General features: G+C 38.3%; 1 protein-coding gene across 6 annotated transcripts in view; it reads right to left on the reverse strand.

Annotated features, from left to right (window-relative positions):
• The window catches only part of TEAD1 (TEA domain transcription factor 1), a 221,972-nt gene that overhangs the window by 128,529 nt on the left and 74,722 nt on the right, over positions 1–18,721 (reverse strand). For all 6 annotated transcript variants that reach the window (XM_034769979.1, XM_034769977.1, XM_034769982.1 and 3 more), the window contains exon 3: positions 17,874–18,127. In XM_034769979.1, coding sequence (XP_034625870.1) covers positions 17,874–18,021 — 148 coding nt within the window. In that variant the 5' untranslated portion in view covers positions 18,022–18,127. The remainder of the gene's footprint in view (positions 1–17,873; positions 18,128–18,721) is intronic.

The raw sequence follows: 18,721 nt of genomic DNA on the forward strand, positions 1-18,721 counted from the left end.
GTCCCCCTCCACACACACACACACACACACACACACACTCTCTCTCTCTCTCTCTCTCTCTCTCTCTCCCTAACCTCTGAGCTGGAGTGGCCATAATTTTGCCCTAAAAATGCAACATTAAAACCAAGAGTGTGAACAGACTTAAAAATGCAATCTTTACTAATATTCTTAGCCCCTCTTACTGCTCTATTTAAAATTTAAAACTGTACTTCATACTGTTTTTATTTGTGTGGTTAATCCATAGCTTGGAATGAGTACATGTAAAAACCTTATGATTTGCTACAGCGTGCGGTTAATCTGCAATATCGTCTTTGTTTATACATATGCTCTACTTCAAACAAAAATAGGCAGGTACAGAAAAGCCAAGTTTGAAAGCAGATTTTAAACATTACTTACTTGCTTTTCGCAAGTTTGATTAATTTCTGATGCTGATCAATTTTATCTATATGAAAGGACTAATGAAGCCACTGTGCTGATATACCTAGCAAGATAAGTGAGCTGCCAACTTTGTAATTCAAGACTTTGTTCTTTTCTTTCTCATAAAAAACAAGCAAACAAACAAATGAACATTAAACAGTTAATGGAAAATGCAACAGCTCTGAAATAGATGATAGCTTTTATTTTAAAAAGGATTTTCAGGGGACAAGATTTAGGTGGGACCACAGACTTTCCATCAAAGCTTCCTTTAATTTCTAAGAAGCTGTGTACCGTAGGAGGTTAAGGTTATCACATAATAGGTGACTCTGCGCAGCTTTAGAAATTAACAATATATTACTATAATTAATTATTGATATCTTATTCTCAAAAATGTATAACTTAGAAAAGCTAGAGTACAGAAAGTTTTAATCCTGTTATCCCTGCAGACTCAATACAGCTCCGGCAAAGAGAATTGGATTCTTTTTCTGTCTCACACATCAACAACCCAATGGTTAACCATTAACTTGAAATCCAGTCATCTTAAAAAAAATGAATTAAAAGTAGTTTCAAGCACTATACCTGCCCCTGAATCGCCATACTAATTTGTGTGGATTTACAACCACTTGTATCTGTTTTCAAAAGTTTCTCTCTCCCCTAGTGATGAACAAAAGCCGATTTTGTTTCAGTGGCACTGTACCAATTTACACCAGCTGAGGATGTGGTCTTTATTTTTTAAACCAGAGACCCTTCCCATCTGTCAAGATCCATTTTAATGGTGTGTACTAATGGAATAATGATGAGTTTTACCAGATTTTTTTTCCTGGTTATTAGAGACTTCTACTTCTAGATACTGTACTTAAGATACCCAGGAAGTCTCTTTAGGGAACTGAGTCATGGCTTCTGAGCTTCTGCCAACACAAAGTAACTTGCTAAAATTCAGACTACATCCTCAAAAATCACTGTCATTTTCAGCAGTTCCAGACCAGTGTAAGGTCTGTGAAAGTGCCTAGTAGGGTCTTACACATTTAGAATTACTTCATCTTTGAGGTTGTCATCACATATCCCTTTATCAATGTTTCTGATTATTCCCACTAAAAGTCTGATTACCAAGTCAAATAGCATGGTAAAGAGGGGACAGCCTCATGTGGTGCCCCGTGACAGAGTGAAGGGAGTAGACAGTTTGCCATTGTTTACCAATGAGGCTCTTTATCATTTTAAATTGGTCCCCTCTTCAGCAACTCCAATAAGGCCAACCTTGCTCGCCCATTTGTCCAGTTCTTGCACAAGTGCCTTTGTTCTTTTCTCCATCCTATCCCTGAAGCATAGACAACATTCCCTGGATTACGCTAAAGAGACACTGAACTGTCCTCCTTCAAATTCCTTCTCGACACCCTCTTCTACTGACATACCTACAGTGAAATGCTTGCTGCTAATGCAACAGGGATTACTGACAGCAAAATGTATTTTAATTTATATTCTATAAATAAAAATGTTGAATGTCTCAAAGCCACCATAATGTGCACAGTCTATGTAAGCAGGGGTATCTATAACTATTACCCTCACCCTTCCTACCTGCTTTTTGTGATACACCCACTTATGCAACTTGCTTTAAAGCTGTAAACCGTTGGAGCAGGGACTGTCTCGAACTCTGTGTCTAGTCTCTAGCATGATGGGGCCCTTATCCTGACTGTATTCTTTTGGCACTGCTATAATGCAAATATTACTGCTACTACCAATAATAATAATAATAATAATTAATAATTAACCTGAAATAGCATTAATGTAACAGTGATATATCAATGTGGCTGAAGAATAATTTTATGTCAACTTTTCTTGAGAGGCTGTACACAAACCGCTGAATAAATAATTAATATCAGCTTGCATTTACATAGTCTCTTTCATCTCAAAGGATCCCAAAACACTTTACAAACTCAATTGAAGGATCACTTCACCCACCACATCTAGGATGAAATGCAACAGCTGCTTAACAGTGTATAGCAACAGTACACAACAGTTAAGGCAGGAAGTGAAGAATATAATAGTCAATTGAAACTGCAGGGGGAATAAGGTAGCCAGAATGCAATTGTAGGAACAGGAATTCGTCCACGACATGGTACAACTGCTACAACAAACTGGCTCACATTCTGTGAATGTCAAGATGTGAAATACCCCAATTTAAATTGGCATCTCCTCCACCACAAATATTGCATGCTCAAAAAAAAAAAAAAAACCAACAATCTACAAATAGATGTCCAGTACTAACTTTACTGTACAGTTTCCAATGCTATTAGCATTCTGAATACATTCCAGATTAAAAAGGTAGATCAGTATTCCGTTAAGCTGTAACTAGCCTTTAAATAACAATTTCACTTTTTCCAATTAAACCTTGTGTGTGTATAAACTAACAACTTGATAGCCAGTCAGGGTTGAAATATTTAAAAAACACATTAGCACCAAACTGAAATCCGTTTATAACATCTGGGTCATATAAATATATTTCCATATCTTTTTAATGGTTAATATAAAAATCCAAGTCAGCCTTCAGTCTCCCTAGTAATCAGCTGTATACAGCTGAGATACGGATCGTCTGGTTTTTAATTTACTGTATAGAACCAACATAGACTTTCTTCTTAGTTATGCTAAAACAAAAGAAAACAAAGAAGGGTATAATGTTCAAGGAACAGCAGACTAATATATGGTCATACCCTCTCAATGAACAAGCTAACGTCTTTTGAAGTGGTATGACTCTAAAGGAAGTGAAGTCTCCTTAAACAGTATGGAAGGTTCTGTAATTACAAAGCACCTTTGGCTTGGAGATTGCTAATGAGAGTGTACTATGAAAAGGGGACCATTAAATAGGTTAGAATACATACCGTAGAAAAGGTTCATGAATAAAGCTGTATTTTAGAATGCAGACTATTACTGGCAGGTCGTATGCTTTAACATTAAATGTAAATTATGGTAAACATCAACTTTTGTTTCCGCAGAACTTTTTAAATGTTTTTGGTTTCACACAACAGGGCCCTGTTCAGCATCTTGCTGCCATGGTGTTTTTCTATCTTGACAATTCACTTCCGTGAACAGGCATGCAGCCAACTCAAATGAGACTCAACGCAGTGAAAAGCCCTTCAGGTAAACAGTGTGATAAGCTAAACTGCAAAAACTAGACAATGTTTTTGGACTATGAGGCAGTTGCTATGGAGACAGTTGCTAATTAACTGCATTCAGCCAAGAGAACAAAAGGTTTAAGGGCAGACAGGACTCTGTATCTTAGAGTGAGCAAGGCATAACATCTTATGCAATCTGCACATCTCTCATAGCTGGAATACCTGAGGCCTTTGCTTAGGTTGCAAAATACCTTAAGAAATGACAAGTGTGTTTTATTCAATTTAATCTGAATTAATTCTGCAATAGCCATGCTCTATCAGTGCTTAAAAAACAAAAAGAGAATCCATACATAAAAGTTAAGGATATCGTGAATCAAAATGTATAAAGTCAGAACTACATTTAACATTTACACTTTTTAGGTTCATTCAAAGTTACTTCTTTCCAATCTAATAAAAAAGGTAAATGAAAATCACTTCTAAGACAACATAATGCACATGATTTATTACTCTCTATTATGTGCTAAGAATGATTAAGGTTCAAGCTTAGTGCTCAAAATAATGAATTCTTCATTTCCTCCCTGAACTAAACTGTCAGAAACATGCTGGTTGGAAGGGAAGTTGCCTTGCCTCTACTTGATCATTCTAAAGCATGTATTTACTCGGAAATAAATGGTTTATATTTTGGGATGGGTATTTCTTATGATTTATTATTTCTACATTTCCAATTAGGTCTATATGGCACTTTACAGACAAAGGACAATATTTTCAGAAGTGCCTAAGTGACTTAGGAGCATATGCCCCATTTTCAAACATGACTTAGGCTCCGACATGCCTAATTCACTTTTTAAATTGCACTTAGGTACTTTTGAAAATTTTACCCAGATACAGTAAGACAAAATTTATGCCCCAAAGAGTTTACAATCTAAGGACCTGATTCTCATCTCACAATAAATCAATGGCTTCAGTAGAGTGACACCAGTGTAAAACTGGGATGAGTGAGATGAAATCCAGACCCTAAGTGACACAATGTGTATAGGGTCAAAGGAGTTGGGTAAAAGTCCTTTACGCCTATAACTTCAGTGTCTTCCATGGACAGAAGACTTGGTACATTGTACAGAGGAGGCTCAGTCAGCTGTTAGTAAGACTAATAGATTCTTCACAATAGATAACTTGAAAAGGATATCCTTTACTGCTCCATTCTTCCCAGAATAGTCTTCATTTTAAGATCTAGACATTTGGACTGATGGGTCAACAAATACACTGCTGCCACACTCTGCTGTCTCATTTTCCCTCAGACCCAAACATGGTAGCATCTTTCCTTCCCCATTGTCTGGTTAAGATTGGTACTTGTCTGCAAGTGAGCAGACTGAAGCTTTCCCAATTAGAGGGAGGTGGTGCTGGTGTGGTGGGAAAGGATCCTGAGGTTCACCTGGTTCACAACTTAGGGATGCTTTGGGGTCTTTAATCATTTTCCATTTATCTCTTGCTGGATGTTTATAAGCATTCCTCTTTGATCTGCATCTTGCCACTATTATCTATGCCTTTGTGCACTCCAGACTGGATTATGCTAATGAACTCTGTGTAAGGCTACTTTTGAAGGCTACTCAAAAACTTCAGCTAGTGTAACATACATTTTGCCTGATTGAGTGGTGTTGTCTTAGCAAAGAATGCATTACAGCAATTGTGCATCACCCACACAGGCTTTACATTTGCTTACAAGCGCAACTCAAGATGTTGAGTCTGATTTATGAAATCCTATATAGTTTTCAACCTGCATTTCAGAGGAACCCTCTCTCTTCTCATGCAGCCCTATGACAGCTGAGATCCTTATTAACAAATCATAGATGGTTGGGTATTTTCAGGGGAGGGCCTCCCAAAGTGGAAATTATTTTTCTCTACCCCCATTTTGAAACAGCCAGAGATATTTTTCATTTAAGGCATGATGCAAGGCCTACTCTCTTCTCCCTTCTCCCTGCCTTTGCTTGGGGGTTGCAGATTAGCAAGGTAATTGTAGTAGGCAAATCTCATTTTTACTTGATATACAGGGCTTTAGAAGCCATGTTATGCTGAATGAACATGTAACGAGAGATTTATTTAATGGGAGCATTTTATAGATCTATATATAATTATAATTTAGTGTAAATCCTTCCAAGGCAAGGATTGTCCTAGCACAATGGAACCCTAATCCCAACTGGGGCCTTTGGGCATTATCATAAATAAAAATATTTACTATTACTACTACTACTACTACTGAGAGAAATATGTTGTTTACTTCCTTTGATCTTTAACAAGTCTTTTAAATGACAATTTATACACACACATAATATTATCCGCTATTACACTGCACCTGCTTCCAAGGTGTTTTGGTTTCATTTATTGAGCTAGCACTGTTGTCTTATGTGCAGGTACCAAGGGGATACAGATGGAGTTGTGTTTTTAGCACAACTCTTGTAATTGAAATCTGAAACTATACCCGACTGTTCCCTGTGATACCTAGTTCCAGTGATGTCTATCCTAAGTGACTGCTCAAGAGACAAAGATCAATGAAGGTGACTTTCTAATAAAGGTGGAATCTAAATGTACTCAATATATATAAATGCTCTCTCTCTCTGTGTATATATATATACACGGTGATACTATGGGATGGTTTATTAAAAGTAAAAGTAAAAGTAGCATGTTTTACAGCTTTCATTTTTATGACATTTCAGGAACTCACAACAGGCATTTTTATGATTTGTGTACTAACGCTAGGATTTGAAGTTAACTCCTTCTTAAGAGGAATGGAATAAGTTCACACCTCATCTGACGCTATTATTGTAGCCAGTCTTCTTGTACTCTGCACACTGAACAAGTAAGCAATGCACTAATTTACTACATGAGGGCTTAAAACTTTTTTTAAAATGACATTTTAAATTATGGGGCATCTGCAAACAGATCCTAAATCTGCATGGCACATGGATTTTCAACACCAGCCAATTTGGATTGCCCCTCTACATCCCTCCCACCATTAATCACTAGTCCACATTACTGTACTTCATATTTCTTTTACATAAACAGAGGTTTTCAAGATTTTTAAACTCCTGCCTAGCAGGTAGAAATTATTAGTTATTATATGGCAAACTGAATTTTAAACATAGGGACCCAATTCTGCTCTCAGTTACACTGTCATAAATCTGGAACAACTCCATTATATTTACAACAGTGTAACTAAGGGGAAATTGAGACCAACATATTTTCTAAACCAGTAATTAAAGATCAGAATTTTAGCTTGGCACATGCCATAAAGACTTGAATGCACCATGCAAAAAGAAAGTAAACTATTTTCACTACTGCGAAGTTATAAGGAAAAATATACACTCCTTTTCCAAAGATTGCAGGCTACTTTAACACCAGGAGACATTTTTTTAAAAGGAGACTGAAATTACCCTATTTCCAATCCATATAGTAAACAAAAGAAGGCTAAGGCACTGGACTAGGACAAGTCAATCTCTCTGTGCTTTGCTTCCCTATTTGTAAAAAGGGTACAAAAGGGTATAATAAACCTTCCTTAGGTGTGGTCTACACTGGAGGCAGGGAAGGGGGGAATTGATATAAGTTACGTTCTTAGATCTAGTTACCACGGTGTCTTCACTGCGGTAAGTCGATGGCTCACGCTCTCCTGTCGACTCTGCCTGCGCCTCTTGCCCTGGTGGAGTACTGGAGTTGACGGGAGAGCGCTCGGCGGTTGATTTATCGCCCCCTGCTGGATCGATCGCTGCCCGTCAATCCAGTGGGTAATGTAGACATGCCTTATGTCTCTCTTGTCTGTTTAGACTGCAAGCTCTTTGAGGCAGAATCTGTTTTCCCCCCATGCATAGCACCTGGCAAAATGTTGCCCAGATTTGGCTGGGACCTCTAAATGCTACCATACTATGAATAATAATAATAATAATAATAATAATGGAACACAACACATTCCTTTCATGTCATTTTAAAAATTGCTCATATTAAAAAACTGTTAACAAACAATAAAAACCTGATACAAAAGAAGTATACCATGAATAGAGAGTCACAGAAATTAACAACTAAAGCGACTTATTGGGCTATCCAGCCCATCCCCACCTTGTTACAGATTGTTTCCTTCTTTATAGTCCCCAGGTCTTTGACAAGATTAGTTTTTAAAATGTCTCAAAACAACAGTGATTCCCTCACAAGATTATTCAACATTCTAATAGATAGAGCCCTGTGAATTTTTTTAAGGGGAGTGGGGTGGAGTGGGCTGCACTCTGCCATGGCTCCCATTGCCATCTTGGGTGGGGTGATCCGGGCTGAGGTCCCTTCTCCCTGCCTGCCCATGGACCTGTTATCAGGTACCAGACTGGACTGTCTGTGGGGAGCTGTGGGCTGGGATGGGGGCTCAGACTACCAGGATGAGCCCAGTGACTGGCTCCTGTGAGCAGAGGAATGGGGCCTCCATCCCTCTGCTATGGTGGGATGGGATACTCTCCCAATACCCTGGGCTCACTCAATGTAATCCTGCGGTTGGATGGGGCATACCTGGGCACTGCGGGCAACAGCACTTCCTTCTCCTCAGCTCTCTATTTCCACCCCACTTCTTCAGCTGGAAGTCCACCAACTTCTGGGTTGTGCACACACAAGGCTGAAAGCAAGGGGCAGAAGTGACTTCTCCCCCTTTCACCATGGAGACAAGGTGGATAGAGCAGTTCCAGGGTGCTATCGCTGCTCTATCACAGTTGCTGCCTAGATGTCAGCAGCAATGGTAGCTGTGGTTGTGGAGGCCAGCATGGTGGGCTGTGAACACTGTATTTAGTTTTTTCCACTGTTTTTTGTTTATTTTGTGTTATTCTGCATTTGCAAAAAACACAGGGCTCCACTACTAGATAACACTCAGTAAATTCTCTCTTATATTTAACCTAATTTTACCTTTACTTTTAACACCACCCGATCACTCCTACTTCTATTTTATCTTTCCCATTACCATGCTCTTTCACAATATCCATTCTGCTACCTTCATTAGTCAGATTCGACCTGGTCTATGCTGGGCTACCACCAGCATCAACCTAGCAGAGGTCACTGGCAGTTTAGAGCTATGGAAAGTGGCTATAATGTTCCCTCTGGAAGGTGGACTGGAAGAAGCCAACACAGCCCCAAAAGTGGGCAGGACTGTCCTAGGAACCTACTAAATCAGCTCATCTCCTAAACAAGCTTCACTGGCAACCTTACAACGGAGCTTCAACCATAACTTGCCACTCCTTCCCACAGAGGAAAATCCTGAGCGAGGGCACCTCCGCCTGCTCTCCAGGAAGAGGAATTCCCCTGGGGAGCAGCGAGATGCAATTCCCTCTACCCATATTTCTACATATAACTACTTGGCTTATGTATTGGAACATTTCCTTGTGGATCCCTCTCACAACAGGCCATATGACCAGCCACAAGAGCAAACAATCAAGGGCTCTGTGTCAATGGTGGCATTGCATTTGCTTGTTGACGGCTTATATCTGATCCTCTGTGTTTGACATTTTTTTAAATTGTTTGCTTAGGTAAAAATGTGCCAGGAAGCTGAAGAAGTTATATATTTATTAGTCAACTTTGCATTTCACATTAGTTTTACTAAGAAGTTCATTATGTACTTCATGCCAGTGGTTTGTCTGAGTCTGCATGAACAGATGTAAATACAGGCTTTGCCTTAAGGAGATTAAAATTTTGAGGTAAATTTAAAGTTCCCGGAATGATTAAAGGCACCCACTAAAAAATTAAAAGACTACTTTTACTATGAAAACTGTTATACCACCTATCCAGAATTGCCTGCAACAGCTCTAAATGGGGGATGTCCCCACTGCTTTGGGACACCATCAGCTCAGGATTAAACAAAGACTGTGAATGGCTAGCCAACTGCAGAAGCAGTTTCTCCTCGCTTAGTGTTCACACCTCAACTGCTAGAAGAGGGCCTCATCCTCCCTGATTGAACTAACCTCGTTATCTCTAGCCTGACTCAATCTTGCTTGCATATTTATCCCTGCCTCTGGAAATGTCCACTACATGCATCCGACGAAGTGGGTATTCACCCACAAAAGCTCATGCTCCAATACGTCTGTTAGTCTATAAGGTGCCACGGGACTCTCTTTGCTGCTTTTATAAATTTCATGTATTCTCCTTACTATGCAAAACAGCCACAAAGATAACTTGGGCTACATCAGACAACAGAGTGGTTCAGCAGAGTAAAGGTTTCAAGGAGTTATTACCATTAATAAAAATCCTACACATAGTGTTGTAAAATCCACAGAACTTTACAAATGTTGGGCCTAGTTCTGTGCTGACTTATACTCTATGCAAACTCATTGACATCCATGGGGTTGTACAGGTGTAAGTTCTGATGAACTAGAGACATTAGTATTCTATAAGGAGGCCACCATAAAATAAAAACACTGACTATACCCAGGAGACTCTTCAAAGGCTTGACCTATACAGTGGTGGTTGTGGGAATGTGCTAATTGCTACAGGAGCATCTCTGAGCCTTCTGAATAGAGGATTCAAGTGTTGACTGGAGTCCTCTCTATGTAAAATCCCGACAGACTGTTTTACTGCCACCATTAGGTGGGGCTGCAGAGAATAGAAGGAAAATTCACTATTCTCTGGGGGGTTCTATTTCCTTATGAATTCAGGGGCCACCACTCTGCCCTCTACAACCAACTTGGCAAAGCCTGAGCCAAGACAGTAACATCAGTTCCCTATATTTTAAAAGTGTATTCAGTTTGGCACCTGAATATTTATGTTCACTCTCCCCTCTCTTTTCCCCATCCCCCCACTCCCAGATTATTTTTCTAACAAAATATATCCTTTGCTTAAACTGGTATAATAATTTTAGAGTGCCCAGGGCTAGAAGAGGCTTTTGGGGCTACTTGTTCCATTTGAACACGCTCCAAATTGTTTGGCTCTAAGAAATGTTTAACCCCTTAATTTAAAACATACATTCAGAGTAAAATCAACTGATGATGTCCACTCTTCAGTGTTGCTTTCTGCTGTTCAAGACTGACTGTCCTGCATTATATTATGTGTGTGGTATTAAAAAATTCACACTATAGTATGACTACTGCAACTGAGGGCCTCTCAAAAATCATGTGTGTATCTCATGAGGAAATCCCAGTAAGCAACATTTAAAATTAAATATTAGTTCTATGCAACATGGCCTCAGGAGCCAATGCCAGAATCATCTGACCATTGTGGCATATGTTCTGGGAAAGTTTTGTAGAACTCTCTCTCAGATGCTGTGGGGTAAGATGTGGGCTGGTGTAGGCCAGGGGGAAATCCTATTTCTCTGAGAGACCGCATATCGCACAAAGATCAGAGATTCTTCAAAGTTCTTCACTTTTCCATTTCCCCTTTTGACCAGTAGTTCTATTTGTGGCCATCAGGCAGGTCCAATAGAAAAAGTATTCAGGTGGAGTTCTCCTATCTACAAGGTTCAGGTGCCTGTGTTTTGGCCAATCATCTCATCGGTCCAAGTTCTGTGTTACATGCATCTGACGAAGTGGGTATTCACCCACGAAAGCTTATGCTCCAATACGTCGGTTAGTCTATAAGGTGCCACAGGACTCTTTGTCGCCTCCTCCTTGAGACACTCATTAGAAAGCATGTGCCCTTAAACTGGAACATTTGTGTCTACTACAAAACCAAATCACGCTCCACATTCCAGTGGTATCACCTTCCCAAAGAAAGTAGCCAGGTCTGGATTTTGCAAGAGAGGTTTGACCAATATTTGAATCTGGGAGGATGCCAATGCCAGCTGATATGAAAGGAGAAATCTCCACTGCAGTTTCATATAGAGGTTATCGAAGAGGTATCATCCAGGTTATCTGTTACAATCCTTAAAAGCCTGTGGGGCTCACACTGTGGCACCGTTGTTCCTGAATGGTCTTCTTCTGGACTAGAAAAGAGTTCTGACCTGTGGCATTTTTAAGAGGGACCCTAGTTATTGCAACATATGATCTCAAAAGGAAGAGTGCTTTTTCTACTACAATCACTATCCCTCTGGGTTTTTCCACATATCCATTCGCTCTCATGATCTTTTTGATACTAGGCTACTGATTCCCCCGGTAAAGCAGATCTATCTATTTTAGCTATCCAATGCATGTCCCGCCCAATGTTGCAAACTAATTTCTTAATAGCAGCTTATTGCAAACAGCTATGTGCAGTTACAGGATCTCAGGTTAAAGTAGTGATATCAACCTTGGAGGAAAAATGGACAGAACTTGTATAAATCACACTCAACAATCTTTTAACAAATGTCCTAGATGTTCTAGTGAACTCATATTATTCTAGTTCTGATACGTTCCACTAAGCCAAAAAGGAATTCCTCCCGTTCGCAAAATGTGTACATTTAGGTCAACCCAGTGTTAATATTTACATTTTCAAAAAGAGAAAAATTGCTCTGATCTCCATTCTGCATCACTAGGAATGGATGTTGAGTGATGCTAGCCTCTCAGATTCCTGAGATGAACATACCATCTTACCATGCAGAAAGTTAGTCTCTGCTTAGTGCAGTGAGAGAGAATTCAGATGGAAACAATGCTCTATAGATAGGTACCAAACTCTGCAAAACCTGTTGAGAGATTGCACAGAGCTGACCTGACATTCTGCTTCACAATAAAAGGTTCATATAGGGCTTTCTGCATCTGCTTTGCATAACTAAGTAGAGAGGGAACAGTACAGCAAAAAGGGATAAGACTTCTAAAATTAACTCCCAAATATTATCCTGCTCTTGCTTGGTGCACAATTCTGTAGCAGCTCTCCTCTGGAGTATGTTATTCCATATTCCTGGTTCCATATATCCAGTGGAGGCACTCAGCATGTATGTCATGTATGATTCTTCAACCCACAGATTCACTTCTTCCCACTGTCTTCTCCCACCTGCTTCATAGGTAGAAGCCCTTATCTTTTAAGGCAGTGCTCTTCAGGAATCATTCACACTGTCCTTGAAAGTGGAAGCTGGCAGCAGAGAGAGAAAAAAAATCTTCTCTAGATCATTGAGTTCTACCTCTCTGTCCCAATTCCTGGTTAGAGAAACATTTAATCTGGAGAGACCAAGGTACAGAAACTAAACTGGTCTCCCATGTGGCAGAACAAAGCACTACTACTACCGAGGTCACAAAGTCAGCTCAACTTTCTTCACATTTAAGAACAGAAATTATATTATGTAACCTGCCATCCTGAATACGCAGTATGTTGATGCAATACAATGAACAATCATAGGATTTCAAGAATGTTTCTAGACAGATTTGTTTACAATCTATGTAACCTAAATAGTAACTTTCATAATAGGTGTCCTATCTCTGGTGCATTTTGTGTATGTTGCTGTGAGACAGAAAATACAAGAGCACATCTTTGCACAACGATTGCAATAACAGATGAATAAACATGCAACCTGACACCCCACATCTGCTATTTCATCACTCTAAATACCTTATGCACATTCAAATATATTTAATAGAGTGGAAACTTTATAAGGTAGTAATATCTTTATAGAAGCAGTAACTGTTTTGGAAACTTTCAAATTAAAAGCAAAAATAAAAAATAACTGTTAACAAGTTAGTATTGTTTCATTAAGCTATTCACCTAATAGTTTCCTGATAAACACATAGACAGAGGAAGGGAAGGGTATTGACCTACAATGCCACATAAGTCTTATAGAATCAGGCTTTATGCTGGTGTATTAGCTGTGAGAAGTTCCATTTGAAGTTCCATTAATATTAGTATGGTGCTTTGGAGATGAACATTGCTGTTATGAATCTTGCAATATTCTATTTGCCTAGGCAGAGTATTTTTATTTGATGAGTGAATAAAATACCATTAGTTTTTTCATTACCAACCCAGTAAGGACAGACCCATAGCTTTTGTGCCTGGACTACAACATTTATATAAGAGTTTTGCAAGGTTGCAATATACTTTACACCTTTACATTGGGCTTATTAATCGTTATAGAATATGTAAACAGCTTTGTTACATTTTTCATAAAACTATTAATAAATTTGTCCAGTAGCTTTGTTTCCTACACAGATACATTTGCTTCATCACTCAAGATCTTTTTACAGGATAATTGATTTTTTTTAATTTAAAAAATTAAATATCAAACTATTTTCCCTATTAGATACAATAGCCGTCTTTGCTATCTTGAGGATAAGTTAATAATATTGTTAGTAAAGTATCTGCATGTCTACAGGCATTATCACACTTAATGACTATTCTGAATTACTTTTATATCATCCCCAAAGTGCTACCAAAGATATCTCTTAATATAGCTACATTTTAGATGAATGAAAACAAACACACTGGATCAAATTAATTCCCGTTGTAATGCCACTGACTTCAGGGTTGTTACACCAGGGATGAATTAGAGTTGCATTTCACTGCAGAATCTCTGCAGCCTTCATTCTTCTAATCTTTCCATAACAGTCTTTGCAGGAACAGAGACAAGTGCAGGCAAGTATTCTGCCAATAAGTGAGTTAACAGGAATCGCTACGAGTAACTAAACTGTCAACAGAAAAAGACCAACAATTTGAACTAAGTACAAACACAGCCAATGCGCTGTAATGGATTATGGGTTTTATAGAGTTTTAGACCATAAAGATACAAATTCATGACTGTTTATTTATGGGAGGGGAAATAAGTCCTGCAGTGTCACACTTCCTATTTATAAATAGTATTTGTATTTTGTCAATAGTTTTCTTAATGCAATGAAAGACAAAAACAAAAAATCCCTCACACACCAAAGGCCTTGCATGGCAAATTTGAGTAATGTGGGTATAAGAGTAGCCTATTTCTTCAAAAAGTGAGCAGCAGGTGCTCAGCAATTTTCAGGATGAGGTCCTCCATCCTGGATCAAACTTTCATATTCACTTCCATTTTCCAACCATAGTCACTCCTTTATTAGTAACAACAATAAAACCATCATTGAGGGGGAAAAGATGGAACTATGGGTGGCACTGTTCTGCAGAAACCATCTTCTCTATTCGTTTGGCCATTACTGGCCACTCTCTTTCTTTTAGGAATTTCCTAACCAATATTCCTGGCACGAATACTAGCCTAAAATAGGTACGTATCTTTGTTTTTTACCCAATTATTTCCCTGAGTCAAAGTTCAGAGTTTCTGAATGCTTTGTTGTATGGTTTCCATGATGGAGTGGGGGGCCACAAAGCAGTTAAGAGAAGGCCAAGGCACAACAGAAGACATCACTGTTTCCTTGCATCTCACATTTCTTTTCTCCATGGATCCGCCACATAGTTCTCAAATCCTTCTTCTTTGTGGGGTGCAATGCCCAGAAAAGTTCTCTGATCCTCTTGACACAGTCCCATGGGTTACTTTTCATAGGAGAGCTGGAGTCGAGGGAGAATGACCTGGGCCGAAGAGAAAATGGCACGGCTTTGTCCCACTCCTTCAAAAAATCATCACAAAAGTGTGGAAGAACAGCTGAAGAAAAGCAAACCACATTCACAAAACACAGAAGCCAGGGATGTCCCTCAATGCCAGAGGTAGAATTGACACAGCAGCCCACATTTCCTTCTTCAGAGAGGACAACCCACACACACACCTTCAAGGCAGAGATGGGATTTACAAAAACTCCAGTAGTGCCTACACACCCTTGAAGTCAAAAGAAGTAAGTAAGTGAGGAACTCACACCCAACCAAATTCATGAGCTCTACTCCTAAGGACTGCTCAAGATAATCACAAAAAAAGAGTCGTGAAGCAATTCTGCCTTCTGCTGAAACTAAAATGTCTTATTAAATCTACAGTGGAGACTGTTTGAAAACCTTTCACGGGAACAGATTCATCCCTTCTTCAAAATATCCTTTTTTGAAAAGGAAAAATCACAATTGCCCTAACTTGAGCCCATCACAGAGAGATCATTACATTTGTCTTTCTGGAAAATCATATTTATTCTAGTGTCTATATTTAAAGGTAATTTCAGTCGGAAAATGAAATGGTGCTATCTTGACCTTTTGTCTTGCATGGTTCATGAATTACTGACACATTACAAAATGCCCCAACCCTGCGGAAGCTTTGAAATATCGTAATGTCTTTCTCGTAAGAGAAATAAACTTGGTATGCCACTAAAAGGCATTAAATTATTTTCATTCTGCCACACAGAATCTAAAACACTTATGCTGTTTTGATTTCAAAATCCTTGGAGAACAATTATGCTCTTAGGACCATAAGACTCTATTATAAAGTCCTCAGAAACCTAGCATGACTTCAATAAATCCTCAAAACACTACAAAGCAGTTACTCAGCTTGAAGAATGAAAACATGAGTTCATCCACGAAAAAGTCAGGATGTAAATACTACTCATACAGCATTTTGCATTTCCTAACATATTTCTTCTTCAAAATTATGGCAACATTTTAAATCAAAGTTGCAATATCATATATGTACTTAATTTTCATATCAAATTAATATTAAAACATTTTATTTGGGGCTTGTAATTATATTCAAAATAAGAGTTCTGTATTTTATATAATGACATAGAGGCGGCAGATATGGTTTAAGGCATTTATTGTCAATTAACTATGCATATTTATTGCATAGATAGTGTTTTATATATATATATATATATATATATATATATATATATAGGATTCAGTACAATTGTCTTATTAAACCTACAGTAGGAGATTGTTAAAAAGTAAAATCCTTACATGTACAAATGTGAGTTTTCATTAAAACACAAAAATTCACATTACAAATACATTACTTCCTGCAGAAGGGGATCTAAAAAGAAAAAAATACGTTTCAGAAGTCATTACTGTAAATTACCTATGGATTATGAGACTCTGACTTAAAAAATTGAGTCAACATTATTTTTGGCAGATAAGAACGTCCATGTATAAGTACAGTCTTTCACTAGAAATATATAATAAACATGTTTGCAAGTATATCTCTAAGTCATTCCAGAAAAAGCACAAACTATTAATTAAACTAATTTTTCATCCTTTTTTAAAGAGTAATAACAAAAATATTTCAATCAAAATAGAGAGAAATTACAGGGGAAGGGAGAACAATGGGAGAAAGAAAAAAAACTATATTCTCAGATATTTAAAAAAAAAAAAATCAATCCAGCTGGAAAACAGGGCCTAGAAACTTTCTGCCAACAGCAGCTGAGAAGCTTCATCACAAGTCTATTTTTCCAGACATTATGTTTCATTTGGCTGCAAGGGTCACATGACAGCTGCAAACTAACGCCTTAAGGTTTGTTTCTGCCTCGCTGTGACACTGACAGGCTGTGAGAGACTCCCAACACCACAGAAAGACATTTTTTTCCTTGTTTCCATTACATCATCCAACCAGTACTGGGGGAGGGGGCACAGCTGGTGGCAGCTGCAGTACCATCTGCTTTCTCCTTACAGTGCCTGCTAGTTTGCTCTGTAGGTTCCTACTGATATTGACGGAGAAGGCACTTTGTTAAAGACACAACATGCCATTATGTGACATATATTTACAATTATTTAGGAACAAATTACTATAAAGATCAGGAAAGCTGCATCAATGCATCAGGTAGACTCCTGATCATTTTTAAACATAACAGTACAAAACCACAAATACCAAAACACTCCATGATTAATAGAATCAAAGTGTACAGGAACAACCCACCATCTGCCTTTTACAACATGAACAGCCAAAACTAAAACTCTACAGTCAGCAATATTTACAAAAGTTTAAAAAAAAAAAAAAAAAAGAGGCCAACCTAAGTCTCCAAAGTCAGAGATTAGCTGGAGTAAACTGGAAAGACAAAACTAAACAACATTGGGATAATATGTATGAGTAGGTGTCTGTATTGGTAAATGGACTCAGAACATCATATAATTTAGTAGTTCACAAAGAGAAAAAAAACCTTGCATCACTCACTGAGAGGACTGTGAAAGTGACAAGAACTTTATCACTTCTTTATTAAAGTGCTATACATTTTATTGTGCAATCACTGTATTTCCAGATGATGGTTCAAGTTGATTTTATTTTACTGCACTGTTTATTGAAAAATGAAGAGTGCTTACATATTCTTTATGCACAAGGAGTCACACATTTAAAAACCTTCTTTTAAAAATACATATTCAGCCACATTGTAGATACAGCTGCAGAATTGTAAATTTAATGATTGTATCTTTTCTACCAATCACTAACTAAGGTCTGGAGAGGTCTGGTAACTGAATGCTCTGGAACTCCGTTAACTTCATCAGAGTTCTATCTGTTTTACACTGGCGTATCTGGAGATAAGTATCTAGTCTTTTGTCTAGATACAGGTTTGGCTGTGTGCATCTCATCAGACAATTATTTCAAAAGGTTAAATTTGCACTACTTACCATACATTTTGCCTTCATCTGATAAGATGATTTTCCTCCTCCCACATGGTGGATAGATAGCTAGAGCCTCCTGAAAGCTCTGTTCAATGTCAGGGCTCCAGACACCTTCTGCATCATTGTCAATAGGTTTATCTGCAGAATCACTCATTCTTTCAATGTCTTCGGCAGGGCTTTCGCTGCCGCTCCAGCTGCTGGGCTCAATGATGGTGGCTGGGGTCTCCAAGCCTAAGCCTGGAGTCTTAAAGAAAATAAACCTAAAAAACAAACAACAAAAGATATTAAAGATATGGAACTTAACATGAACATTCCTTGGCTACTCCCAACTCTAAAGTAACTTGCACAGAGCTTGCCAGCAATGGGCACAATGTGAAAGTGCTATTGTGATTAATGAGTTTGTAAAAACCCAATAAAAAGTAAAATACAAACACAATTCCATCCCGAAACATCTGCAGAATGAGTGTCTTGAAACAAAAGCCATTAGCCACACTTCACTTTTTCTGCACCACTACATGTAGGAATAGGGTATCAAGTTACTTTTTAAACATAGCGTAACTTGGTGAATACCTAATACTAGAAAAAAAAAATCAGTTGAATGTAATATATTCAATTTGGATTTTCATTGGAAGCCTTAAAATAATGGGGCAGATCTTCAGTTGGTACAAATTCATGTCTCTCCACCAACTTCAATGGAAGTACACTGGTTTACCCCAACGAGGATCCAGCCCATTAAATCTAAAAAGAAACATGTTAAATAAAATAAAACAACAAATTTATCCCAGATATCAATGGAGTTAGTAGAACTGCACCAGGGATGAAATCAGCCCAGTATGGTTAACCGGGAAATATTG

Source organism: Trachemys scripta, chromosome 4 (genome assembly GCF_013100865.1).
Source record: "Trachemys scripta elegans isolate TJP31775 chromosome 4, CAS_Tse_1.0, whole genome shotgun sequence".
NCBI classification, from domain to species: Eukaryota; Metazoa; Chordata; order Testudines; family Emydidae; genus Trachemys; species Trachemys scripta.